Source organism: Conger conger, chromosome 9, assembly GCF_963514075.1.
Source record: "Conger conger chromosome 9, fConCon1.1, whole genome shotgun sequence".
NCBI classification, from domain to species: Eukaryota; Metazoa; Chordata; class Actinopteri; order Anguilliformes; family Congridae; genus Conger; species Conger conger.
The window spans coordinates 31,970,350-31,996,881 of record NC_083768.1 but is presented as its reverse complement, the minus strand read 5'-3'; the positions used below and the strand labels follow the sequence as shown (position 1 = coordinate 31,996,881).

Below are 26,532 nucleotides of genomic sequence, written 5' to 3'. Positions count from 1 at the left end.
TAATCAAAAAGGCAATTGCTGTTTTTCTTTCTTTTGTTTAGCAGTTAGGAATAAGTTTATCCATCAAATCAATTTTCCACATAACTGTGCTACTCTCATTAGTAGAAACAACTGCAGACATGCTATCTCTGCCATCAATCAGCCACATAACAACAATTAAACAAAATGGCCTTTGAAAAGCATTGGATACGATTGTGAAAATTTCATTGTCTCTGTGCACTGCCAAACATAAGCCCAAGTTAACTTGCTGAATAATTGGTTTATTCACCCATTAGAGAAACAGCTGTTCCTTGTTGGTGATGGTTTTCTTACTCGTAGAACACGCAGTAAGGGGGTGATAATATTAAGTGAACCCTGCCGTATAAATTGGCTAACTATTCATTTATTTGTACCGGTAAAGTTCAAACATTTTGTGTAAAGGAAGGTATACATAACAATGAGAACATACAATCATAAATAAAAATCCAAAAGTCAAAATCAACATAGTATTGAATTAAATAATTAGCCCTACGTACATTATGATTGGATACTAGCAGAATTAATACATGGTTTGTTGAGATCAACAGCGTACGCGCATTGGTGTTATACTGTTTGATCAATCGTTTCTAAACCGAGGAACGACATAATGAAATGATTCTGTTTCATGTGACCGTATGCTGCCCTCTAGTGTATAAACGAAAAGTGTATACCGAAAGGAAGATATGTCAGTAGGGTAATTTTGAAAAAAAGGACCCATTCATTCAGTCAGATCTAAGTATTTGTAATGACGTCGAACAGATGGATAGAGTATAACAAAAGCACGTCCATTGGCAAATAGTTAAGGAATACTATTATGATTTACCAAGGGATTTCCTGTTATTAGTAGCCTAGTATTGTTCCACCAACCATAAACATGGCGTTATTATTAAGAATGTAAATGTAATTAATGCTGAACTAATAATTAAATAATTAGAAAACTATTTTTAGACTGGGTACATGTGCAAAAAATAAAAAATAAAAAACAGGTTTCGTGGTTTAATGAGATCAACAATGTTTTCGCATGAAGTGTCGGTGTCCCCGATGATAAAAACGTCAGCGCCACTCCATGCTCAGTGCGCACGCGCATTTCTCACGTGTTTTTTATTTGTATCACATGGCCTAATGCGATGGCGTCTGCCGCAGTTGTTTTATCTTGTCTGTCGTTTTGGTTTAACTTTGTCTTGTGGGCGAGTGCTTTTAACGACATACACAAAATCACAAATTCATGCTACAAACCTATAAGGGACCACAGACCTGCATTTATTAAGTAAGCACAGTGTTATCTTAAAATTCATGTTACATTAGTCACCCTAGGCTACAAGGTGCGCTAGGGAGCTAACGTTAGATATAGCTAAAGGTGTGAGTAGCTACCGCTAGCTAGTTGGAGACGGTGGCTGACATGAATTTTGAGTAATAATTATTAGCAATCTTGTAAAGTTTACTGAAGAACCGAGAGTCAATATGGATTAATGATTATTTTATCGTCGAGGTCACCAGTTCATTCACTGTACGTTGGCCTTAGGTTAGCTGTCTAGCCACCTGTAACTTTAAACTTTAAAACCAGTGGTTCCCAAACTCGAGCCTGTGTATGCTGGTTTTCGTTCCAAACGCTTGTCAGCAAATTAAAAACAAGGCAGTTAATTGGAACAAAAACCAATACGCAGATCAGTCCTTGAGGACTGGAGTTGTGCACCCCTGGCCTTTACCCAGGGGTCGGAAACCCTGGTCCTGGAGAGCCGCAGGGTGTGCTGGTTTTCGTCTCCACCTTAAAATAAGCAACCGATTCAGACCCAAGAAACCAGGTGAGGTGAGTTAACTGTGCAATCAACGACATTTATCAATTAATGCCAAGTAACAACGAAAGCCAGCACACCCTGCGGCTCTCCAGGACCAGGGTTGCCGACCCCTGCCTTAACCAATACACTCACGAAAGTGTCTAACTCAGGGATGCACAACTCTGTCTGTTTTTAACCCTGGTTCAAGTCTGTGCTTGAGCACAGTAAAATCATTAGGATACACTTGCAGTCTGCAGCTGTAGCCGGTACCCATAAACATGTGAGATACGATATGAGTTGATTAAATAATTAAGACATTGGCACAAAATCCTGAGACGGATCGGCCCTTGTTGTGCACCCCTGGTCCAACTTAACTTTCCATGGACTAGAAATGTTCTGTATCATTTTTCTTTCAGAACCTACCCTAGACCCCATGAATACCTGAACGTCTCGGAGCTTCCCGTAGCATGGGACTGGCGGAACATAGATGGGCGGAACTACGTGAGCGCCACACGGAACCAGCACATCCCGCAGTACTGTGGCTCCTGTTGGGCCATGGGGGCCACTAGCGCCCTTGCAGGTTCAGTACACCTTCACTAACAGGGGCCTTCTTACAGCGCACAGTCCTCCTTAATTGGTCTAGCTGTGTAAAATTTGATGTTAACCATAGGAGGGCTGGCTTGCAAAAATACTATTTTGTCTTTATTTATTTATGCTATTATATTAAATTATATGTCGAGAAAGGCTGGACTGACATGTGATTGGGTGCTTTTTAATTCACGTTTTAAGATCGCATCAACATCAAGAGGAAAGGGGCGTGGCCGTCGGCGTACCTGTCTGTTCAGAACGTCATAGACTGCGGGAAGGCCGGGTCCTGTTTTGGCGGAGACCACTTCATGGTGTATGAATATGCCCACCGACAGGGCATTCCTGATGAAACCTGCAACAATTACCAGGCTAGAAACCAAGGTACTCTTCTGAATTGATTGATTCTCTGTTTGATGATTGATTCCAAAATAGCAAAATATTTTTTATTTTGGCTGCACCTGCACACTACAATGGCGAATGTAAAGTGAATTTTTAAGAATGATACTATAGGTGCAAAGGATTATTTTGAGAAGAGATAAATTAAAGTCAACACACTACTCTTGTTCTCCCCCAATAAAAGTTATTTCTACACACACCAGGCAATGTTTCGGTCAACAAAAGTCTACAAATAAGTAAAAAAGAGTATCCTGTGAACATTATTCTGTCCAAGAACATTTTTCAAGCATCACTTTCAATATTTTACCTACAGATCAGCAAAGTACATTATCATTTATATTGACCTGGAAATTCCATCAGATGAATTGAAGGGTCACATCTTAGATTTAGACTAGTACAATTGACATAATTCTGTGGGACCACTACTGTTTTCATCAGTATGTTAGCCACAAGCTGAAAAATCATGACTATTGCTTGTTTGTGTTCCCTGTGATTGTAGCCTGTGACCTCTTCAACCAGTGTGGGACCTGCTCGTTCTTTGGAAAATGCAGTACAGTGAAGAACTACACTCTGTGGAAGGTGGGCGACTTTGGGGATGTTTCCGGACGGGAGAAGATGAAAGCAGAGATTTACACCAATGGGCCCATCAGGTGAGCGCAGCCCCTCTGGGCCTCCAGAGAGTGGGCATATCATTTATTCTGACCATTCATACCTGTTGGGTTTTGAGAAGTACATTTATTTAAAAAATATGAACAGAAGCCTGCTCAGTTGCATGGTGGGAGTTTGCAGATAAGTGTAATTGGACATTTTAAAAACCCATTTGTGATATTCCCTTATGTGTGTGAGGGCTTAATAAGGAGTACTGCCACAAGAACAGGGACTATAGATCTACAGTATGACATTCTTAGGTTTTATATGCTTACATTATATAATATCAATTAATCTTAGGCACACTGCAGCCCTACTTGTGTAGTGTTGTTAAATACTGTGCGTTTGTGTACATTGTAGAATACATATTTATATAATCTCAAATGAAGTACATTTCTTTAGATTTTGAACTGTGTATCAGGCATGAATGCTCAGTGTTGCTCTCATAGCTGGTTATGATTGACACCTGTCCGTCAGCTGCGCTATCATGGCCACAGAAGGGCTGGAGTCCTACATCGGCGGGGTGTTCGCTGAGTTCCACCCCCTGTCGCTCCCGAACCACATCGTGTCGGTGGCGGGCTGGGGCGTGTCTGAGGAGGGGACTGAGTACTGGATCATGAGGAACTCCTGGGGAGAGCCATGGGTTTGTCTGATTCACATCTCTCATTACAAATATGTGCCAGGAACAACCGCCGATTCCAGGAGAAAAGAGAGGAGAGAGGAGAAAAACTGAAAAGATAAAGAAGTTGATCAGAACCCTTGAAAGGTTTAACCTATTTAGAATTACAGATCATACCTGCAGACCTCTTAAGCAGTAAAATATATTTAAAATATATTTCCCTCAAAGTTCCTATGAAATTACTTTGAAGTACTTATCATTCCAACAACACAAGGATATGATCACAAGAAGCATTATATGATCATTGGTATCTTTAAATGACAAAAGCCACAGAACAAGTATCTATTACAATTTTTTCTACTTATTGTGCAATACTCCAGCTAATAGTATGGTCGTCTTGTGCCATCTAGTGGAGGCAGAGGATTTCTGTATATCCACCATGGAGAATACTCTGGCATGCATTTAAGACATACATAGAATACAATATATTGGATTTTTTTAGTCAAATTTGAGTACCCCTAGCGCAATGGAATTACTATTTCGAAAAGTATACAATAAAGACAGTCAAGGTTATTCATGGTTCATTGTGGTCACTGGTGGTTGAACATGCTTTGCAAATTCACTGAATTGCTTGAGCAATGTCTCTAGCAGTGGTAGAACAAGGAACAGGCATCCAGCTCTAATGATATTCTTATTTTTATATTTAATATAGGGAGAATACGGATGGGCGAGAATCGTCACGAGTGCCTATAAGGGTGGGAAGGGAAACTGGTACAACCTGGCCATTGAGAGAAGCTGTGCGTACGCCGACCCCATCGTGCCGTAGAATGGGTCAGCTCACTTCCTGTCGAACGGAGGACTGGTGCTCTGGGCCAGTGCGGAGACCTGCTGGACTGTGAACATCCCACAGGGTGAATTCTGGGAGGTTGAGGAAAGTCTGTGGTTCCTGTGGACATTTTCAACTGAGAGGGGTGGGCTGGGGGAAGAAACTTAAACTACAATAAGAAGAGTGTGCACATACAGGATGCTGCTTGATCGTAGTCAAAGTCAACTGCAGATTTTCTACTGATGCTGTTTAATTACAGAGAAACAGTGATTTCAGTGATTTTTACAGGCATTTTAGTGATTTCAGTTATTAAGCATTCCATATTGAAAAAAAACTATGTTAAAACTATGAATATTAACATGTCTTTGAACTTGTTCACCCTGTGCCATCAATTTCTTCCCGAAATTGGAATTCATAAAGCTGGGTACTTTTTCACATTTATAAACAGGAAAATAATACACATTTACTTTTCATATAAAGTATGCCCTTCCCGTTATTTGAAAATAATTTGTATTGTATATTGTCTTTAAATTTGATGCAGTTGACTCATATTGATACAGTTACAATAGATTATTTGAGTGGAGGAGGTCCCAAGCATAGCCTTGTATTTGTGGACAAAAGAAAGGTATTATGACCAAAGTAACTCCAGCTCTGGGCAAATGTTGATTGATTCTTTGTATGAGCCTGTATGAACATTTGGATCCCAAGAGATGTTTTAGCTATTTTAAAGTACAGATAGCTATAATTATAATTTCTGTGTCAGTCATTTAAATTTTTACTGGAACATAGAGGTTTTCAATTATTTTAATTAGAGAAATGTCCAAGATATTTTGAGCTCTATACAATCAGGTCTTCTTTGGAGAACAAAATATGTTCAGAAACACCCACATTTTCTACAGTGTGACCAGCAGCACCGTGATGAGCTAAATGTGAAGATGACTCTGTGGATTCACATTATTCCAGTACAGATTAAGTACATACATTGTGGGTTGGGCTGCAACAAAGATCCAGTAAACATAAGAATATAGAAGGATTACTATAGCTGTACATAGTCTCTCTTGTGTAAACTTATTCGATTAAAAATAACATGCAGGTAATTATCACAAAAAAAAGTGAATCAATAAAAGATTGTCATTCCCAATACTATACTGAATTCCATCCTGATATTTTGCATGTTTCCATTTCCTGTGGGGTGGCAATGTTGAAAGGGACAGTGAAAATATTTGGTCTTTTGCATCTCAGCTGAGGACCAGAACCACTAATCTTCTAATCAGATGAAGTGTAGGCCTAAGATCTGTCCATGACTGTAGCCACTTAGGGAATGTGGCTTGTCTCTAGATATGATCAGCTAAAGAACAGTAATTTGTAAAGATACTTTTCCTGGATGTGATACATTATCTACACACTTTATGGTTTATCACTTTATTTTAATCTATCTATAAATGACCCAGCTCTAGGACACTTAACAGAGTGTCCCATTTAAGGCCCTTTGACAGACATGAAGTCTGCTGTTTCTGCTCTGATTCAGTGATGCAACTCACACTTTAACTGGTCTAAAGGATATTTGTAGTATGTGCATCGTGATTGGGTAGTTAACCTCTACAACCTGGTATAAAAAGGTGATCAACGGTGGGGCAAGGAGCCATTTTATATTACTTTGTTTTTGTGTTATACGTTTCCCACTGTTACAATTGATTTCCCTATAGAAGTGTATTGGTTTAAGCATAAACATTTATGTAAATACTAAACCGGTATCTAAATATGTTCCAATTTAGCAGTAAATCAACACTGTTTTAAGGGGGACATATTCCCCCATTTTACCCTGTAATCCTGTTAGGTCCTATAGATTTTGATCTAGGAGCACGCATACAGTACAGCTCTCTGGGTCTAATTGGGTAATTCCCATTTTAAGCTTTTAAGCTCTAAACTGTAACTGGCTCTACAGCCTCGTTTCGCTTCGCAACACAACAGGTTCTCCTTCAGCTGGTCATCGTTCTTGCTTTGTGCGGCCATATTGCTTTCCTTCTTTCAATGCTGTGTTTGGATTTGTATTTATATGTGCTGATGAAAAAGTACATACAAACTGTTTCGTAATTTGACATGGCCTACATCCGTCATTTACAGTTTTTGCATGCGTATAGTTGAGCCTATTGAAGAGGTTGTGGGTGGTAGCGCCCCCATCTAATCTGCCTGGAATTGCGGACAACAGATTTGATCTGCTGGTTCGACTGAAGTGCGTTGACTTTACTATTGCGCGACAATTTTGAATTGTCTCATCATTTGTTAGCATAAGTTTAAACAAAAGCACCACGTTTTCTGCTGTACAGAGATATTCGTTATTACCCTGGATGATGTATTCTTTATGTTTAATCTTCCTTTGCGTTCGAGTTGGATAATGATATGAACACCAATAGCTACATCAGTCTTAGTTACTTTCAAATAATTGTATATATATATGGGTTTTAAGTGACGAGCAATAGACCCATGTGACAAAGGCGTCATCTATGTCAATATTATGGAGATGTTTTAAAGCAAAATCAAGCCAGTCTGTGTCACTTTTTACTCGATTCTCATTGACCTAAATTCTGAGGCTGGGGGGTGAAAAAGATGCTTTGAATCATCCGGATTTGTTTGTAATCTGGGTCATGCAATTCATCCTAAATACGTTCGAGTGCCCATGAATGGTGTACCTACCGGCTAGCGCACTGAAGATGGTTTTCTCAGAAAAATGAGAGCAGTCTAAAAATGCATTTCAACGGATGGACATTAATGACAGCAGTCAACATTGAACATTGGCACACAATAATTATTTTGAAGTCGCTCAATTGTAACCAGGCAATTATGCGTTCCTGAGACATTACAGTCGCTAAAATAATGCCAGGATTGAATGGCAAATGGAGTTCCCTCATTTTTGTCGTCTGGACCGTTAGTTGCGCATTTATATTTTGTGAGTATTTGATATATTATCCGGCAATTTTTCAGTGCTCTTGGCCAGAGATGGATCGTGCACCAAGCGGGGAAAGCAGGGACCGGGAGCCTGTTCCAATTCTGCGCGCTTTGATCCTGTCGGATACACATCTCTTGGGAGCTATCAGGGGACACTGGTTCGACAAACTCCGAAGGTCAGTCTGTGAAATTGACAGCTACTTCAAATTTTAAGCACGTGCGTAATCTCACTTGAATGACATTGTATGGCTCTAATTTAGATATAAACCCACTGAGTTTAGAAAATGCGAGAGGAAAGGTGAGACATATAACGCAACTGGCAGTAGGCTACCCAACGTTTTTCTTGCTTTTTCGGTAGGTCTGATAAGCTCTCTCAGCCATTCCCAGTTGCTGTGCAAAAGCTCTATGACAACCACCTCCTCGATTTATTTTGGCGAGAAATCAAACGGGAGTAGCGAGCGACGGTAAAGCAAATAAATACATTTTGATTAATCCATTTAGACACGTGTAGCAATCATTTTGTCATATTTCAAATATGCATAACCGAAATGCGTCCAGTCGAAGTATTGGTCATGTGGCACCTATAGGCTCTATTATGCAATGTGCCAGCCTATCTGGCTCGCGCAAGTTGTGATTTAATTGCCATAAACATGAAATCGAACGTAATTTTTTTATATATACATATATATTATTTCAATCTAGTTCATATAACGTGATTCCTCTTTTCTCCGACAAAGCGCTTTGGAAACGTTTTTAAAGATATTGCGCACAAGGAGCCATTGTTTCTAACGGTGTTCTAATTCTCTAGAAATTGTAATGGAAATGTAACTACCGTATGCAATTACAAATTCATCATGTATGTATGTATGTATGTATGTATGTATGTATGTATGTATGCATACATATGTTCAGGACACGCCGATTATTCCCTTCAGATGGTGGAGGAACGAGGAAATGTATACGTCTATAATTTTGACTTAATGGCGTAAATAACATTTAATTTAGTTTGTGCAGCTATGTGATAAATATAAAACAATTCAATAAATCAGTGCGTCGACAGACGTCTACATCTCCTTCACAGCGTTGACAAGATGCAAAGATCGATGCGCAATTAAATTAGATACACGCTTACTTTTCAACGGAGCAAAGTGCATGGAACGGCTGTCATAGACTGTATTTTATCTTTTCAGTATTTTTTATTTATTGCTCTCGGTTCAAACACCCTACGCGTATGGCTCAGTTGTAAGGCATTTCTTATAGGGGAGAAAGGGTCAGAAATAATAAAATTTTACAGAACGTTAGACAGGGACTAGTGTATAATATACATGCGACGATACGAATAGCAGAATCAATGAATTCAGGAGCCAGTTTTAAAGTACAGTAGGCCAGATATCGACTTGGGTGAGCGCCATTCAGTGATGAAGCGACAACGACATGAATTGTAACGAGTGATAAATCGGAGCGATTATGTAAGCACTAAAACAGAGATGGGAAGCAAACTGATTGGAAATGACTGTGTGGAAAACAGAAGAGCCTGATTGACAGGGCTCTTGGGTACCCCAGGGAATGGCAGATGGAGAGGGCCTTCCAGACGGCGATGTGGCTACTGCGACCAGAGGTGGTCTTCATCCTTGGAGACGTCTTCGATGAGGGAAAGTGGAGTTCTACAAAGGTGCGTTCTTCAGCAGCCTGCGTTCACGTTGAATATTAATGCATCTGTTTTATATACTGAGTGTGCGTGCGTTGGGGTGTACGTACATGCAAATCAGACTAATCGCGAGAGAAAATATTTATGGAATCATTTGGTTGCACACAACTATACGTACAAGAATTGTCTTGAAGTCGTTAGAGAAGTGAATCCAGTGTTACAAATAACAGGTGGTGTCTTGTGTGCTGTTACACCCTCGACCATGGATTTGAAATGTCCAACTCTAAAGGAAACTAGTTATGCTACACAGTAAGCTATTTATTAAACATTGGCTCAATTAAAGAAGAGCAAAAACAATAACAACAAAAAGATTCTGCTTTCCAGAACAAGGATGGAGAAGGGTCATCATAGTGAAAATCACAACGCACAAGTTTGAACTTTTTGGGGGGGAAATATGTCCATTGCTCAACTTGATGCACAATGAAAATACAAACACTGAAAACTGCGCGTAGCATCTTAAGGATACCACGATTTGTGAGGCCGGATTCTCCAGTCTGAAATGAGCAGTAAAATTAGTTTAAACCAGACAAATGGCACTCAACTGAATGTAGAATAAAACTTTTTTTTTTCTGGTTCAGAGAGTCAGTTAAGGGATGATTTATGTTTCGAAGTAACACAAACGTAAAACATTAAATGGTTCATGTGAGCAAATATACTGAAATATATTATGTGGCTACAATTCAAGTACATTCCATTACATTATTGACATTTGGCAGACGCGCTTATCCGGAGCGCCGTACAACAAAGTGCAAAGTGCATACCCATCACCAGGAACAAGTGTGCTGAAAGACCCTAGAGGTAAATACAATTTCAAAAGCTAAGAGTACGAAAAGGCGTACTCTTAGTACTAATACTTAGTACTATTTGATCAATAAATAGTACTAAGTATTGTTTTGGCAGGATTTGATTTTTTCTTTTTTCCATACATGTACATGACATCATACAACCAGGCATCATTGATTGGCAATCACTTAAAATGGACCTGAGAGAAATGCTCCTGAAACCGGTTGTTAAAGGAGACAGGTTTCATTAAAACGTCAGACTATTATTCAATCGTTTTACTGAAGGCCAACGTTGCCTTTACAGTATGACATATCAGACGAAATGGGTGCAGCTCCTTCAGACAACATTAAAGGACTCTGTCACCTCTTCCTCAGGACTGGGACGATGACGTCCGCCGCTTTCGCAAGATGTTCCGCCACCCCAGAGACACGGAGCTGATCGTTCTGATTGGGAACCATGACATCGGCTTCCATTCCGAGCAAGTTTAAAGTATAAAGAAAAATAATCCAATGAATAAAGGGCACTGCGTTTGTTTGATAAAATTAACACAAGGGTTGGATTTGTTGGGAATTGTAGCCTCATACACAAGGGTTGGATTTGTTGGGAATTGTAGCCTGCTTAAATTTGTAGAAATGTGAACTTACTGTTCAGAGGAGATGTGATTATGAGTTTATGTGCGATTAGACAAGATGAGAGCAACTGCAAACCGTTTTGTATATTTTTAGAGCTTTTTTTAACCGTTTCATAGTTTTTTTTTAGCGCGAGTTTAAACTGATTAATGTCTACTTGGAATGTCCGTGTAGTGCGTCGTCTTTGCTTTTTGGGCTTATTTTACTCTTTATTTTTTGTCAATTAAAATATATTCAAATGTACCCTTCTGAGATACTTCAAATCACAGATATCATTCCCGGCCCTTGGACCTTTGTGACTTGAACTGCCAGCAAGTAGCCTATTACATAGAGCTGTTAATAGGTTGAAGGTTTGAAGCTGAAGATAATGGAATTGCTTGGCATAGTTTTATAATATGCACTGTATTTGTTCTATGCAGTGCACACTCTTCTACACAGTATATGCACTATAAGCAGTATTCTATCTATACTGTATGTCCTCTATTTGGAGTATATTCTCTGTATGGCTGCTGACTGTATCACTTCATTTTCCTCCATCAGGATGAACTGGTACAAGCTGCATCGCTTTGAGAAGGTCTTCAATGTCACCTCAGCCACAATGGCCACTAGGAAAGGAGTCAAGTGAGTGAATTGTCCTCCAAATTCCTACAACCTCTCACTTTTTAAACCCATATTAAACCTGGCTGTCAACCCTTCAATACTTTGCTTTTAATTAATCAAAAGACAGCTGCGATTTTACAGGACTGACTGTAGGAATTTTACTCAGCTGTTATGGGGAGTAGGTTACACATAATGTAGAGGTGGCAGTATCAAAGGACTGAATGATCAAACCCTACGGGCAGTACTGCTGCCCCCTGCAGTGAGGTAATCAGTATACTGTATGTATAGTATAATAATAATAAATAAATATTCCTTTTTGAGCCAGCTTCCTGCTGGTGAACAGTGTGGCCTTGCATGGGGACGGATGCGCAATCTGCCAGGCTGTAGAGACTGAGCTTCTTCGCCTTTCCCAGGACCTCAACTGCTCTCTGGAGGTGTGCATCACGTGCGCGCACGCACACGCACACGCACACGCACGTGATTGTGTGGATCAGGGTTGCAGTTCAGCAGATCGTGATCTATGATTCAGGACTTTTCAGGAAATGGTAAAATCCATGGATCAGTGTGTCTGCTCTTCACTGGGACCTCCAAATGGCTGAAAAGGTCCTTGAATTTGTGTGGGAACCTCAATAATGTTTGGGCATCTAGGAACGCACCAGCAGGACTGACCTGCAGGTGGTGCACTGCTGATCCTCTGAACAGTAAATATTCAGTGGAGGCACGCACAGTTCAGGATATAAAGGATTAAGCTATGCAGGCTGCACTGGACAAGGCTTCTGTTGAGCACATAAATTATGTAACAATGCATTAATTTAACACTAGTGGAAGAACAATGAAGCTATAAAGGACTTTCAATTAAGTGCTTTAAGGTTATCTGCTGGGAGCAAAGACACTCTGGGGAATCAGTTTTTACTGGAGACCAGCTTTACGGCATGAAAACCACATTGCGGTAGCGTTATATTCCTCCCTTCAGGCAGACCCCATGGCAGAAGACTGCAGAGACGCTCGGTGGTTCCCCTTCTCTCGGCCCATCATTCTACAGGTAGGCCAGAGGGAACCGGCGGACTGCCAAGGAGCTTGGCCTGACGAGAAGGCGGGGGGCCCTGCCGCTGCACCCACGTGCTGTGGTTGAACTACCAGTAAATATCAGTGTACTGTACACAAATGAAAGGCCAGCCGTGTTAAGACACAAAGACTAAGGGTGTCTGCAAAACAAAGCATGGATTTTCCATTTGGCATTCGTTAGCTCCAAAAACATTTCCCAATTGTGTGTTTTCCGGAACATTCACATTCGCAGATCTCTCCCTTGCCTTTCACCCTCACAGCATTTCCCTCTGTACCGAGTCAGCGACGCCACCTGCACAGGACAGGACGCCTCCCCGCCCGGACAGCGCCACCTGCTGTTCAAAGAGCAGTACGACGTGCTCTCTAAGGAAGCCTCGCGAAAGGTGAGATGCTCAGGGAAGGACGCAAGAATCAACTCATCTCCTTTTGAATTCGGTCTTCTGAGCCTGGAGAATGGCTTTTAAAAGTACAAATAAACTTTGTCTTCCCTTGGCAAACCAGGATGTCCATTCCCATTCTGGCAGAGCAATTGTTTTTAAGCTAAACTCCTTTTTTAACTAATGGACACGCCATCACTCAGTGAATGTTTGTGACTGAAAAATTTGGTGCTGATTTCATGGTTAGAACTCAATATTAAGATACATTCGTGAATAAAATTGTCCTGAGAGGTGAAACTGACTTTACTGGAATCTGCAGGGTATCAATGTGCAGGTGAAGGTGTGTCTGCTCACAAGGCCACGCCCATCTCCTCTCCCACAGCTTCTCTGGTGGTTTCAGCCCCGCCTCATACTGAGTGGCCACACCCACAGCGCCTGTGAGTTTCTCCATGCAAACAAGTACCCAGAGATCAGCGTTCCCTCATTTAGCTGGAGAAACCGCAACAACCCCAGCTTCATCCTGGTAATTATGACTTTTTACACTACAAACCTGCTTCATCCTGGTAACCAGGACTTTTTACACTACAAACCTGCTTCATCCTGGTAACTAGGACTTTTTACACTACAAACCTGCTTCATCCTGGTAACTAGGACTTTTTAAACTGCAACCCCAGCACCATCCTGGGAAATATGACAAACAACCCCATCTTCATCCTAGTAACTATGACCTTTTAGAACTACAACCCCAGCAACATCCAGATAACTATGACCTTCTAGAACTACAGGCCCAGTGTCATTCAGGTAACTATGACTTTTTAAAGTACATCCCCAGTTTCCTCCTGGTAAGCCTTTGTAACAGGTTTGGGTTAATGGAGAGAAACAAAAGTGTGCAAATCGTAAAACGCTCTACACAAAGGGTAGTTTCGCACATACTGCGCAGTATATGCAGAGGAAGACCTGCCTAGGGAGACTCACCCACACAGATAGACTATCCAGTGACAGGCATAGTATGATTTCAATTAAAACAATATCTGTGGTCTGTAATCGCTTTGCATGTAACGATCTATTAACTACAAGAGCCTTGTAGTGCAGTGTACAGCGACTCCCCAATGAGTATAGGATTTCAGCTAACGGACCACAGCCCCAGAGATCCGATCAGCGTTCCAAAAACATGACAAAGGCCATTAAAACGCTCCATTGGCCGCTGATACCTGATATTTCTGATATGGGTTCTAGGAAAGCGGAGGTGAGGTCTGCTTGCTGATTTGATCTGGAGTATCGCTGTGTGTCCCTCAGGGCTCCTTCTCCTCTGCCAGCTACATGCTGTCCAAGTGCTTCCTCCCTGAGGAGAGCACGGTTATCGCCGTCTACTGCAGCGCCGGGGCGGCCATCCTGCTGCTGCTGGTGCTGCTGAACCTCCACACTGTCCGCTGCACCCTGCAGCTCGCCGGCTGCCTGCTGGCCAAGCACAAATACGTCTGACTCTGCCCCCTGGCCCCTCTGGACCTATAGAAGCACACACACACTCCCAACCCTTGTGGATCTATAGAAGCACACACTCACACCCAACCCCTGTGGACCAATAGAAGCACACACCTAACTCCCAACCCCTGTGGACCAATAGAAGCACACGCACACGCTCCCAACCTCTCTAGCCCTTCAATGGACACAAGCATCCTCCTTACCTTTCTCCATGTAGACATACCCTGCCACTTACTCCCATGAGGACCAAAAGAAGCACACACCCACTTTCCTCCCTGTGGACCAATAGGAGCACACACAGCCTCCCACCTTCCTCCCTTTGGACCAATAGGAGCACATGTACCCTCCCACCTTCCTCCCTTTGGACCAATAGGAGCACATGTACCCTCCCACCTTCCTCCCTTTGGACCAATAGGAGCACATGTACCCTCCCACCTTCCTCCCTGTGGACCACATACCCTCCTAACGTTCCCATTGTGAACCAAAAAAAAGCACACATACCCTCCCCTCCCCCCTTCCCATGGACCAAAAGCAGCACACATACCCTTCCACCTTCCTCACTGAGGACCAAGAAAAGTACACACACACACCCTCCCACCCCCCCCCCCCCCATCCCAACTTCTCCATTGTGGACCAAAAATAAGCACACATACCCTTCCACTGTCCTCCCTATGGACCAAAACAAGCACACGTACTGTACAGTACTCTTCTACCTTGCCTCATGTGGACCAAAATAAGCACATACCCTTTCACTGTCCTCCCTGTGGACCAAAATAAGCACACATACTGTACAGTACATTTCTACCTTGCCCCCTGTGAACCAAAAGCTGACCTACAGCACAGTACCTTCCTCCCTATGGGCCAATAGCATACATAGCCTCCCACCTTCCTCCCTGTGGACCAATAAGAGCACATGCCACTCAAACTGTGATCCAACAGAAACACAGGGACCCAATCACAGTAAACCAGCCCCTCTGGCTGTCCAGATGCTGTCCACTGCTTTGCTTTGGCACTTCAGCACTCTCTCTGCACAACGGAACGACTGCTTTGAATGGACAGTGATCCTTGCCATTGTGTTTGGAACAGCTTCTTCAGCACCACTGAAAAACAAAATGGCAGTGTGTGCTACCTGTACCACACACCTGCTGAATCCAGTCTCTAATGAAGCCATTTCAGACAGATAGTCTGGCCACTGGAAGCAATGGACTAATGAGGCTAATGCCAAAATGGGTTTGTATTGTAATCCTTACTCTTAACACTGTTAAAATGGCTAGGTTACTGCTGGCATGAGTGAGAGACATGCACCAAGACATGAAGAACCTCCATCCTACATGAAGTTTTCTGGTAGGTATGGTTGTGGATATGAAGTTTGACTGGATATGAAGTATGACTGTGGATATGAAGTTTGACTGGATATGAAGTATGACTGTGGATATGAAGATTGGTTGTGGATATGAAGTTTGACTGGATATGAAGTATGGTTGTGGATATGAAGTATGACTGTGGATATGAAGTTTGACTGGATATGAAGTATGGTTGTGGATATGAAGTTTGACTGGATATGAAGTATGGTTGTGGATATGAAGTATGACTGTGGATATGAAGTTTGGCTGGATATGAAGTATGGTTGTGGATGTGAAGTATGACTGGATATGAAGTTTGGTTGTGGATATGAAGTATGACTGTGGATATGAAGTTTGGTTGTGGATATGAAGTTTGACTGGATATGAAGTTTGGCTGTGGATATGAAGTTTGGTTGTGGATATGAAGCATCATGGTAGATATTAAGTATTGGTGCAAAAAGTAATTTATATCTTTTTGTCTCTTAAAGCCATCACTTGTTCTGCTGTGTAGGACCTGTATAAAATGGTTTAAGAGAAATATTCACACAAAATATCAAATTCTGCATTGAAAATAAAATCAAGTCTTCTAATGTGCCGCTTTATTAAAAGAAAATAAAAATGTCATTTTTTTGTAATTCTCTCAGGTTTACACACCGCACTTTCTCTCTTACTATATACTTGCACAATAAAAGCTGTTGTTGGTTCTAGGAATGAAGATCCTATCTAGGGGCGCTCACACATTCACAATGTCTCTGAATGACCCAAGAGTTACCAAATCTCACTTGCATTTATTCTTCTCACTCTAGACATGCTTATGTATGTGTGTATGTATACACATTTACTCTGTGGACATACATAGGTATGTATACACCTAGGCACACACATATTTAAACATGTGAAATTGTACATATATATTTATATAGATCTATAAATTTACATGTACACACATTTATAAAAAGCACAGACATACACTCGCAATGCGCTGCGAGTCTATGTATGTTTTATGTACACCTGCACGCACTCACACGCACACACACACACACACCCACCCACCCACACACACCCACACACACCCACACACACGCACGCACACACGCTCGCGCGCACACACACACACACACACACACACACACGCGTGCGCACACGTGTACATTTCTCTGGCGTACTTCATATGGAAAAGTTGGTTCCTATTAAAACACCAGGTTGCAAATTTGGACACTTCAAATGGATTCCAATGTTTTAAAGCTGAGAATCAAAAGGAAAAGGAACAGAAAGTAATGAAGGCATGTCGCTGCAACATCTGGTCGTCACTGTAGGTAAGTGGTTCATTTGCATAATGTATACAGGATTTTTTTTTCCCCCTAATTTTTTTAAACTTTTCTTTTTTTACTAAAGAGCATTTCCTTTTTTATAAACCAGAAAAAACTAAACTCTACAGAGAAAATCCCTACCGCAGTCTCTCCTGCTGATAGAGTGACATCAAGCTGTACAGCGCAGTCAAAAACATACTTACATCTGAGCTCATTGTACAGGTACAGCCATAATCAAGGCACAAAGATCTTCTACAAGTAGATTTTTTTTTCTTCAATAAAGTTGTACAAAATAATATTACATTTTACAGTCTGTACAAGATAAATCAACCTTGCACAGTCTGTACAAGATAAAACAAAACAAAAAAAAAATATAATATATATATATATTTATATTTATATATAGGACTGTTGTCCAAGAAGATCTAAGCTAAAAGGATCATCTGTGGACAGGTCAAAGTGAGTGTGGTAGTTTTTCTTTCCTAGACACAATAGGCAGAAAGCAGCGACTGTTCTAAGGCCCGAGGTACAGCAATTCAGTCCCAGTTACCTCCTGTCTCCCCCCCCGTCCCCCCCCTCCCCCAACTTCCTATCTGTGCCTCGAGTCGGCTTGAAAGAGGAGGTCGGTAACTTCACAGTCGACCTGCAACTCGGAGCGCTAAAAACCGTGACAGTATTAAATATTGTGGTGCTACATGGTGTGTATACTTCTGCAACAGTATTTAAATAACCTGATGCAAAGTGCATTCAATCTTTTTTTTTCTCTCTCCCCCCTCCCCTCCCCCACCCCCCGCCCCCATCAAGTACTCTTCAGTGTCGATTAAGGATGCCAAGCCCACACAGGGTCGCTGCAGGTCACTGGGTGTGCCAGCTGGTAGGCTCCCTCTCAAAGGGGAGGAGTCCCACGGGTGCTCCTCAAACGCACCCAACTGCCGGCCCAAAAAAAGAACACACAAAAAAGCGAAAAAAAAAAAGCTTCTCGTCCCAAGTCCCAGGACGTCACGAAAGAAACTATGACAAAAAGAAAAAAACGGAGGTAGCCAAAGGCTTAGTGGAATGACACATAACAAAGGCGTGGCAGAGGCAGAAGCGAATGGCTTCCCCACCCCCACTCTATCTCAGCGGAACGGGGACCGAGAATGGCTTCAATTAAAAAAAACAAAAAAGAGAAGAAGGGAAAAAAAAAAAAAAAAGGCCGCAACAAAATGAAAGAAAGGGAGGGGGTTTGACACACTTCAGTAGTACTGTGTCCCCGTCAGCGGACGTTGGTTTCGGGAGAGGGGCTCAGGTTTAAAGCGCGCGGGTGCTCTCCCGCCGTTACAAGAGTTCGTACTGGCGCAGGTGCATTCTCTGGATGATGTCGCGGCAGTCGTTGAAGACGCGGCGGATGTTCTCCGTGTCCACCGCGCAGGTGAAGTGGGGGTAACAGTAGTGCCTGCCGTCGCCGCTCGCCGTGCTGATCCTCTGTGGCACACAGGAAGAGGAGGGGTCAGGGCGCGTGGAGAGGAAGTGGCCGTGCGGTTGAGCTCGCGACGCGCGCGGATGCTCTCTCACAGGCAGGCGCGCGCAGACACACGCACGCACACGCACACACGCACGCACGCACGCTCGCACGCACGCGCACGCAGACACGCGCAAACACAGAGCACTTTATTAGGTATTTTAGACAACTTAAAAAAATTATTATTATTATTTTTTTACTTATTGGTCTTCTGCTGCTGTAGCCTATCCACTTCAAGCAAGGGTGCACAACAATCTGTTTCAGGATTTTGTGCTAACTTCTTAATTATTGAATTAGTTCAATTATATCTTGATCTGATAGCTGTATAAGCACCAGCTACAGCCACACTGCAAATGTGTCCTAAAGACTTTACTGTGCTCAAGTACAGGAGTGAACCAGCGTAGTTTGCAGTGTTGCCCGAAAACTAAAACTAACATAACTGATTGGAACAAAAACCAGCACGCAGACTGGCCAACCAGGACTGGAGGCATGACTTTGATGCGTTCTGTGTTCAGGGATGCTCTTCTGTAATGTGTGGTTATTTGTGTTACTGTCATATTCCTGTCAGATTTGACCAGTCTGGCCCTTCTCCTCGAACCTCTCTCATTAACAAGGTGTTCTTGCAGAACTGCTGCTCACTGGATGTTTTTAGTTTTTCGCACCATTCTCTGCAAACTCTAGAGACTGCTGAGCATGAATGCTCTATGCTTTATGCATCTAGTTGCTTCCACATGATTGGCTGATTCAATATTTACCTTAACAAACTGGTGTACAGTTCTACCTAATGAAGTGCTGACTGAGTGTAAACACACACACACACACACAAAAGGAAATGACATACTAGAAACTCATCTCGGATGAAAAACTTGGCCCTGGTGACTTTTGGGTCCTCTCCAGGATCAGGGGTTGCTGTAAAGGAGGAAACACCAGTGATGAAACCCCCACAAAGGACAAGAGAACCCCACGCTGAACCCACAATGTGGGGGTGCTTTTGGGACGCTGACTTCAAATTTGAAATCAAAACTTGCCTTCTTTTTTTATTTTTCAAATGGGCATGAAGTTAAGGCAGTTCTGTCCTGTATTAAATCAATAAAAACAAAAGATCCCCCCCTCCCCCCCCAAAAAAAGAATGAACATATTCAGAGAAGTCTTGACACTTTAATTTGATCAGAAAATGTCTGTTTCTGGTGAGATATTAGTTTATAAATAAGGGACACTGCATACTCCATTACACATCCATAACCAGAGTACAAGCCTTAGTTACACCCCTTCGTGAATTAGTACCCAATGAGAAAGCTTCAGCATCTACAAAAGACATATGGCTTTTTTAGTGCTCAGATGAATGATTTCCACTTGTGGTTAACCTAGAGAATCTGTGGTTACACCCTAGAGACCCTGTGGCAACCCCCAAACCCTTCACTTAAAGAGAACAGACCCCGCGGTGCGTACCTTCAGCTGGTACGGTGTAGCGAGCGTACTCAGGAAAGTAGTCTTCGATTTTGGACTTCCCCGCTAATACCTTCTCAGCCAGCATGTCCTGCTTGTTCAAGAAGAGGATGACCGAAATGGTCCGTAACCACCTGTCAGAAAAAAGAACCGGTTACGCGTGACTCGTGCATTTCTCACTTCCCTCTGCAGTCCTATGTGAGGGAGTCCAGACATGACAGTCATGCTTAATAATCATACTTAAATCCAGAGTTTTACTAGGTGTGGCGCTCATAGTGAGACAGTTGCCTGGAATAACGGTTGGCTTTACACTACCGTTATTTAGAAGACGCTTTTATATGTATTTCAATGCAGGGTTAAGGGCCTTGCTCAAAGGCCCAACAGCTGCATGGATCTTATTGTGGCTACACCGGGGCTTGAACCATCAACCTTCCGGGGCCCAGTCATGGAGCTTAGCCACTAAGCTACAGGCCGCCCCTTTAGGCGGTCAGTTTGGGGTTCAGTTTAGGGTCAGAGGTGAAGCAGGGTAACCTGTTATTCCAGATGCTGCGGAACAGGTCCAGAGACTCCCGTAGCCTGTTGGTGTTGTTGTCCTCCCTGATGACCATATTGTAGCTGCTGCACGCTGCCACAAATATGATGGCCGTAACGTCTGGAGGGAGGAGAGGAGAGGGAGAGAGGGAGAGAAGAGGGTAGGGAGGAGCACAAAAAAGCCATAAATCTCTCATCAAAAGACAATTTCAGTCACATCAACAGAATAATACTTCAAACTATGAATATTTCACACAAACATGATTGGTGAGATTTACAGATTGATCCACAGACTTACCGTAGTTATATCCAACCCACTAGCAATCAGAAAAGCAGGACAGAGGGTGACCTGCTATAAGCACTATGGCCAAGGACAAGCCATTCACGTCATTTGCTCATTGTGTGCAGTTAGGTTGCACCGTATCACTCAGGGGTGTTAACAAGGCACTGCGTTTTTGTAGCAGAAGAACACAATGTAAAAACGGTGAGAGAAGAGTGTGCAGACTCACCATTAAAGCACTGAATCCACTTCCTTCTCTCGTCTCGCTGACCTCCCACATCAAACATGCTGAGAACGAAAAGCACACAATCCACCAATCGCACGGCTTATCGGGACAGGCTAGCCAATCAGGGCTCACGAGTCAGCCATGATCCCGGTTACTGCTGGCATTCATATCCATTCATCTGATGCTACTGAGATTTTGTCTTTCTTCAGATCATACGGCTGGATAATCGGGATGCTTATTAAAATGAGTGGAAGATAGCGGCATCATTATAGTTCTGTACAGGTAATGAACATTTACATTCCTCAGATACTTTGCTTACCATTTCCAATTATTATGATAGCTTTGATTAAAAAATATGTCAAAATGAACCATTATTTAGCATTTGTACTGCTATTTGTATGGCTGTACTCTAACTACACAGTAGCACCCCCTTGTGTGCAAACTAAACAATTACAGGGAAGAAAAAAAATCTACAAAAAAGGGCTAATACAATGAACACAAATTCCACTGGTCTTTAATGAAACGACCAGACACATTCCACTCAGACAAATCCATAGCCTGGTTTATGAAACCTATTCCTGCCAAATAAATGTAATGAAACCTGAATGCAAGATAAGAACTTGTCTTCTGGTAATCCCCCTCGAAAGCACGTCTGACATTTAAGAAGTTAGGCGGAGGATGTGTATTAAGAAGTCTATGCAACACAATGGCAAGCGTATAGGGCTGGAGGTTTGTCTCAAACTGACCAAACCTGTTCTCAAGTACTGGAACAGTCACGACTGTCAGCCAAATCCGATACACTAGGCTGTGGTGACACACACCCATGTTCTAGAAGCAGTAGCCATTCAAGACAAATGCCACTCTCGGGGTTTTTACTACCTGGGCATGAGAACAGAACACAGTAAACACACTCACTGAAAGTTGACTTTGTCGACTTGAAATCGCGTTTCGAAAATCCCTGAAGTCAAGACTCGGCATCGCAGCAAGTCCTGGAAGGAGGAAAAGCAGGAGAGGAGTTATCCCACTGCTAATTCTCTCTGCAGCGTGAGAGAGAGCAGGGACGCAACACGCCTCAGCAAGGGCCAAACCTGCTCTTAAAGTCACACACAAACTTCCCAAAACGTCTGCTCAGATTTTTAAGGTTTTGTGAAAGGTTTTTTTTTTAAAGGAGCTTGGTGCGCCTTAACCCAAGCCACTGTGACACAGCCGTGCGTATATCTGATCAAGTGATGACCATCTGAGGATTCCTCTGACTGCAGTCGAGGTCAGCTGTGTAATTTGCCCCTTGCGGATAAATGTTAAGAAGTCAAAATAGACTGACTGCATAAATACTGCCAGTCAGGTATGAAATCCATAATTTACTATTCTTCCAAATTTTAAGGAAACATCTTTACCTGATCTGTTGGTGTGTAGTCAACATTTCCTACTGAGTCGATTCTTTCCAGAAAGCTGTGGGAAGACAGAAGAGAGATATCAGCACAGGTAGAAATCCAGTTCAGAAAGTACATCTTTATTCCAATCACCGTGATTTGCTAACTGGCACAATTCCTCAGCCAATTAACTTCAACAACTAGCTGGTAAATTAGCTGGTGAATTAATCAACACACTGCTCAGTCCTGGCATCTCTGTGCCAGTACGTTCAACAACAGAACACATGACCGCACGTTTACACCAGACGGCCCAACAATGTCCCAACATTCCTCCAAAAGGCAGGCTTCATGGCAACACATTTCACAATACCACGTGAATGTTTCTGATACCATTTAGGATAGGAAGCCGATGAAAACTACTGCGTCTATGGATTAAGTGTGGCACGGGAGGTCTGCTGGAAGTCCCAGAGCAGCGATGGGGACACAGTGATGCAGGTGGTGACAGCGTTCTGCTGAGACGAGAGCGGGGGTCTTGAGTCAGACATTATCTGACCCCAGGGCGCTCATCGCTGTCCTGGTCACACTGCACCGCTCGCGGGGTTGTGAAGACGCGGTTCTGGAAGGAGGGCGATATCCGGGCCATAGCTACTAGAAGGCCCGGGCTGGAAGGGTGTGGGGTCCCCCCCTCCAGTAAACGTTGAGACGTTCAAACAAAGGTTGAAAATGTGTAAGTAAATTAATACACGCGCAAGTTAATAAACAGACAGACTGTGACTAATGGGGTGGGGAGGGGTAGACACACAGCATCATAAGAGCTGTTTGTGTCTGAGGCGCCCCTGGGCACAGTCTCAGGCACTGCGACTCCAGTGGAGCCATTTTGTGACGCGAGGAGCATTGTGCCAGCAGAGGGCAGGCTACCACAGGCCGAGCTATTTCTGTCCGTCTCCATGTGCCCGATTACATAACACTTCAATTTGTCACTGTTGGAGAGCTGGAGGACCAGGAGGACCAGGGCTGGCATGGCCTGCCAACTGGGGGGGGAGAGACGGGGAGGGAGAGAGAGAGGGGGAGGGAGGGAGGGAGGGAGGGAGGGAGGGAGAGAGGGAGAGGAGAGAGAGATAAAAAGAGGGAGAGAGAGACGGGGTGGGGGAGAGAGAGAGAGACAGGGTGGGGGAGAGGGAGAGGGAGAGGGAGAAAGAGAGAGAGGGATAGAAAGAGGGAGAGAGACGGGGTGGGGGAGAGGGGGGAGGGAGAGAGAGAGAGAGAGAGAGATGGGCAGCTCTCACGTCGCTGCCCCCAGCCTGACCCCGCTGCTCGTTTTAGGGTCGCGCTGGGTTTCCAGGTCAACCGTGCCCCTCCCCCCCTGCAGGGTTACCGTGGAAACAGGACAGCCCAGCCAGGGCTCAGGATGTTCCACCGCGTCCCAAACCCCGGCTACACCGAACGCCTGGGAGTGCGGGCCTGAGCCTGAGCGCAATGCTACCACAGCGCTCACGGGCCCCAACCGTGTCCCAACCGTGCCCACCTGCCCCAACCGTGCCCCAACCGTGCCCACCTGCCCCAACCGTGCCCACCTGCCCCAACCGTGCCCACCTGCCCCAACCGTGCCCCAACCGTGCCCACCTGCCCCAACCGTGCCCCAACCGTGCCCCAACCGTGCCCACCTGCCCCAACCGTGCCCCAACCGTGCCCACCTGCCCCAACCGTGCCCCAACCGTGCCCACCTGCCCCAACCGTGCCCCAACCGTGCCCACCTGCCCCAACCGTGCCCCAACCGTGCCCACCTGCCCCAACCGTGCCCACCTGCCCCAACCGTGCCCCAACCGTGCCCACCTGCCCCAACCATGCCCCAACCGTGCCCACCTGCCCCAAACAGCCACCCCTGAGCCTTTCCACTTACAGTCAACCCCTGATCTCACAGCTACAAACAGGACCAATTTAACAGTCCAGACAAACCTAAACACACGTTTTAGACAAGCGAATGAGAGATGCCAGTGAAACGGTTTGATTGGATGAAGCACGCCAGCTGATGCTCGTCACAGTGCTGGCTGAGCAAAAAAAAAAAACATTCCCTGAGTTTTTTTTAAAGTTTATCTACTTTTCAACGACAGCTGTAGGACCGTTGGGCAGGGCTGCAGACGCAGGCAACCTTCATGACAATGTCAGTGGGCGAAGACTCGTATGCTCACTTGATAATTGTGTTGACTTTTCACAAATAGCGGAGCATCTTTAATTAGCGGAGGGGAGCGGAGATCAATAGTTTCCATATAGTGAAGGGCTGTACAGCGTGTAGTGGCCTGGTTACGCACTGACGTTCCACTCGCAGCAGTTATATCAGCTAAAAACAATAAAACTCTAAACTTCACGACGCCACACACACTACTTATGTAAAATGCAAAATATAAATAAAATAAACGGCATCATCCTCTGTGTTGTAATGAAACTCACAGTGACTAACTCATATGCATCACTGGCGTTCTCACACACAGACCTATCACAGTATGCAAGCTGGGGAAGACCTTGTTCTCAGACCATACAAACGCAGGTCCGTTCGATGTTTGCCGCTGGTCAGGAGCTCTGTTGTACTTGTATGTATTTGAGTAGTTTCAGAAGTGGTGGACTTTTGATGGGCATGTAGAACAGCAGCAGTGTGACAAAGTTAATTTAACATGGAGAGCACTGGGGACATTTGTTAAGGCTTCTGAAAAAGACATTAAAAGGGTTGGCTAATGAGTCTTAGCCCCTCTCAATAAAGAGAGAATAATCATAAATACTTTCTTTCTATTCCCCGTAAGGTAACTGCTCATGGGAAGCATATGGAGAGAAAAAAAGAAGAAAAAAAAAAAAGGACAAAGTTAAACAGTTTAGTTTGTTAATTTATGTTTAACCATTTCTCTCATTTAAACAATGTTTTTATTATCGTGCTATGTAACGCTTGGCAGACGCCAAAAAATATGCTTTAAAGCAACATATAATTCGACACATAATTCAACTTCACGAAACAATTAGGAAAGGAATGCATTTTTATTTTTATTTTTTTTTACACGCACCACAATGACCTGAAGGCGCAGCGGTGGAACGGTCGTGTGGCAGGAGAGGAAAGGAGAGGGGTCCGCGCCGTTCTGAACCCCTCCGATATGAAAGTATGTAAATGAGAATGCTGAGCGGCTGGCCGGTTCTCATCCGTCACACGCCATCAGCGGACCGCAGCCTAACAGCCCACATTAGAGCTCATGCTAAGAACTCAAATGGCAAAACAAGTGTTGATTTACTACCTGAAAATCAATCTAGGAATTCTGAGTGTGGCAGCGCTCCTTCCCGGGGCCAGGGGAGAGAGACCCGGTTTATACGAGGAAGGCCCAACTATTTAACAACCTGACAGAAACGTTAAACAGATTTAAATACGCATCTCAAAAAATGATATATTTCTCCACAGCTGGAGAGGAGCTTTCTAAATATAACCCTGAGAATGAATACCCTCCTAAAAGCCCGATTATACAAACCAAAATGGTATAAACAGACGTACCTGCTCAGTCTCAGATGAAGGAATAAATAGTTCAAAACATACATTAAGCAGTCTCGGTTTAGAAAACTGCTGCTGAGAACGGGAAAGTTGTTCTGGAAAGCATGCGTTCATAACGTCATATTACAGTTTGTCATTTCCATAAATGAGGGTCCAAAATGTCAATTTTCCATAAATAGGGTGGATTTGTCTTTTGTGCAGGATTACAACTCCCAGACAATGCCAACAAATAAACCAAATAATTATGCATTCCATTTCAATGTTTAGTCTAGTGCAATACAAAATAATGGATATTATTTAATTTGTTCTGATAATCGTCTCATTTCATTTCATATTGTTCCAAACCTAACCAAAAAATCATAAATAATCCCACACCAATGAGCCAGCTAAATTCTATAGCCATTTACTAAAATAAATATGAAGTATTACTTTAAAAAAAAAAAAAATTTCTTTTTAAGTATCATTCATTATTTCCTGAATCCTGTGTCTGTGGAACTGGCCTCGGATTCTTCCGGAAACCTTTACTTTAAGACTCCGGCTGG

General features: G+C 43.3%; 3 protein-coding genes across 4 annotated transcripts in view; 2 read left to right on the top strand and 1 right to left on the bottom strand.

The window, feature by feature from the left end:
- Window positions 1-1,109: 1,109 nt before the first annotated feature.
- LOC133137035 (cathepsin Z) lies at window positions 1,110-6,016 on the top strand. Its single transcript, XM_061255017.1, has 6 exons — window positions 1,110-1,285; window positions 2,210-2,373; window positions 2,583-2,762; window positions 3,277-3,427; window positions 3,903-4,068; window positions 4,757-6,016. The coding sequence occupies exons 1-6, from the start codon at window positions 1,146-1,148 to the stop codon at window positions 4,868-4,870; spliced, it is 915 nt and encodes a 304-aa protein (XP_061111001.1). The 5' UTR covers window positions 1,110-1,145; the 3' UTR covers window positions 4,871-6,016.
- A 1,728-nt stretch (window positions 6,017-7,744) lies between these two features.
- On the top strand, window positions 7,745-15,057 carry LOC133137860 (metallophosphoesterase 1-like). Its single transcript, XM_061256248.1, has 9 exons — window positions 7,745-7,992; window positions 9,380-9,488; window positions 10,682-10,785; window positions 11,477-11,557; window positions 11,862-11,970; window positions 12,510-12,578; window positions 12,862-12,984; window positions 13,361-13,501; window positions 14,275-15,057. Exons 1-9 carry the CDS (start codon window positions 7,745-7,747, stop codon window positions 14,458-14,460), a joined length of 1,170 nt encoding a protein of 389 aa, XP_061112232.1. The 3' UTR covers window positions 14,461-15,057.
- Window positions 15,058-17,363: 2,306 nt separating this feature from the next.
- The window catches only part of LOC133137082 (guanine nucleotide-binding protein G(olf) subunit alpha), a 66,379-nt gene continuing 57,210 nt past the window's right edge, over window positions 17,364-26,532 (bottom strand). For both annotated transcript variants that reach the window (XM_061255107.1, XM_061255108.1), the window contains exons 6-12: window positions 22,492-22,546; window positions 22,013-22,086; window positions 21,101-21,159; window positions 20,592-20,712; window positions 20,064-20,194; window positions 19,456-19,523; window positions 17,364-18,577 (exon numbers count right to left, since the gene is read on the bottom strand). In XM_061255107.1, the coding sequence (XP_061111091.1) occupies window positions 18,431-18,577; window positions 19,456-19,523; window positions 20,064-20,194; window positions 20,592-20,712; window positions 21,101-21,159; window positions 22,013-22,086; window positions 22,492-22,546 (655 nt within the window). In that variant the 3' untranslated portion in view covers window positions 17,364-18,430. The remainder of the gene's footprint in view (window positions 18,578-19,455; window positions 19,524-20,063; window positions 20,195-20,591; window positions 20,713-21,100; window positions 21,160-22,012; window positions 22,087-22,491; window positions 22,547-26,532) is intronic.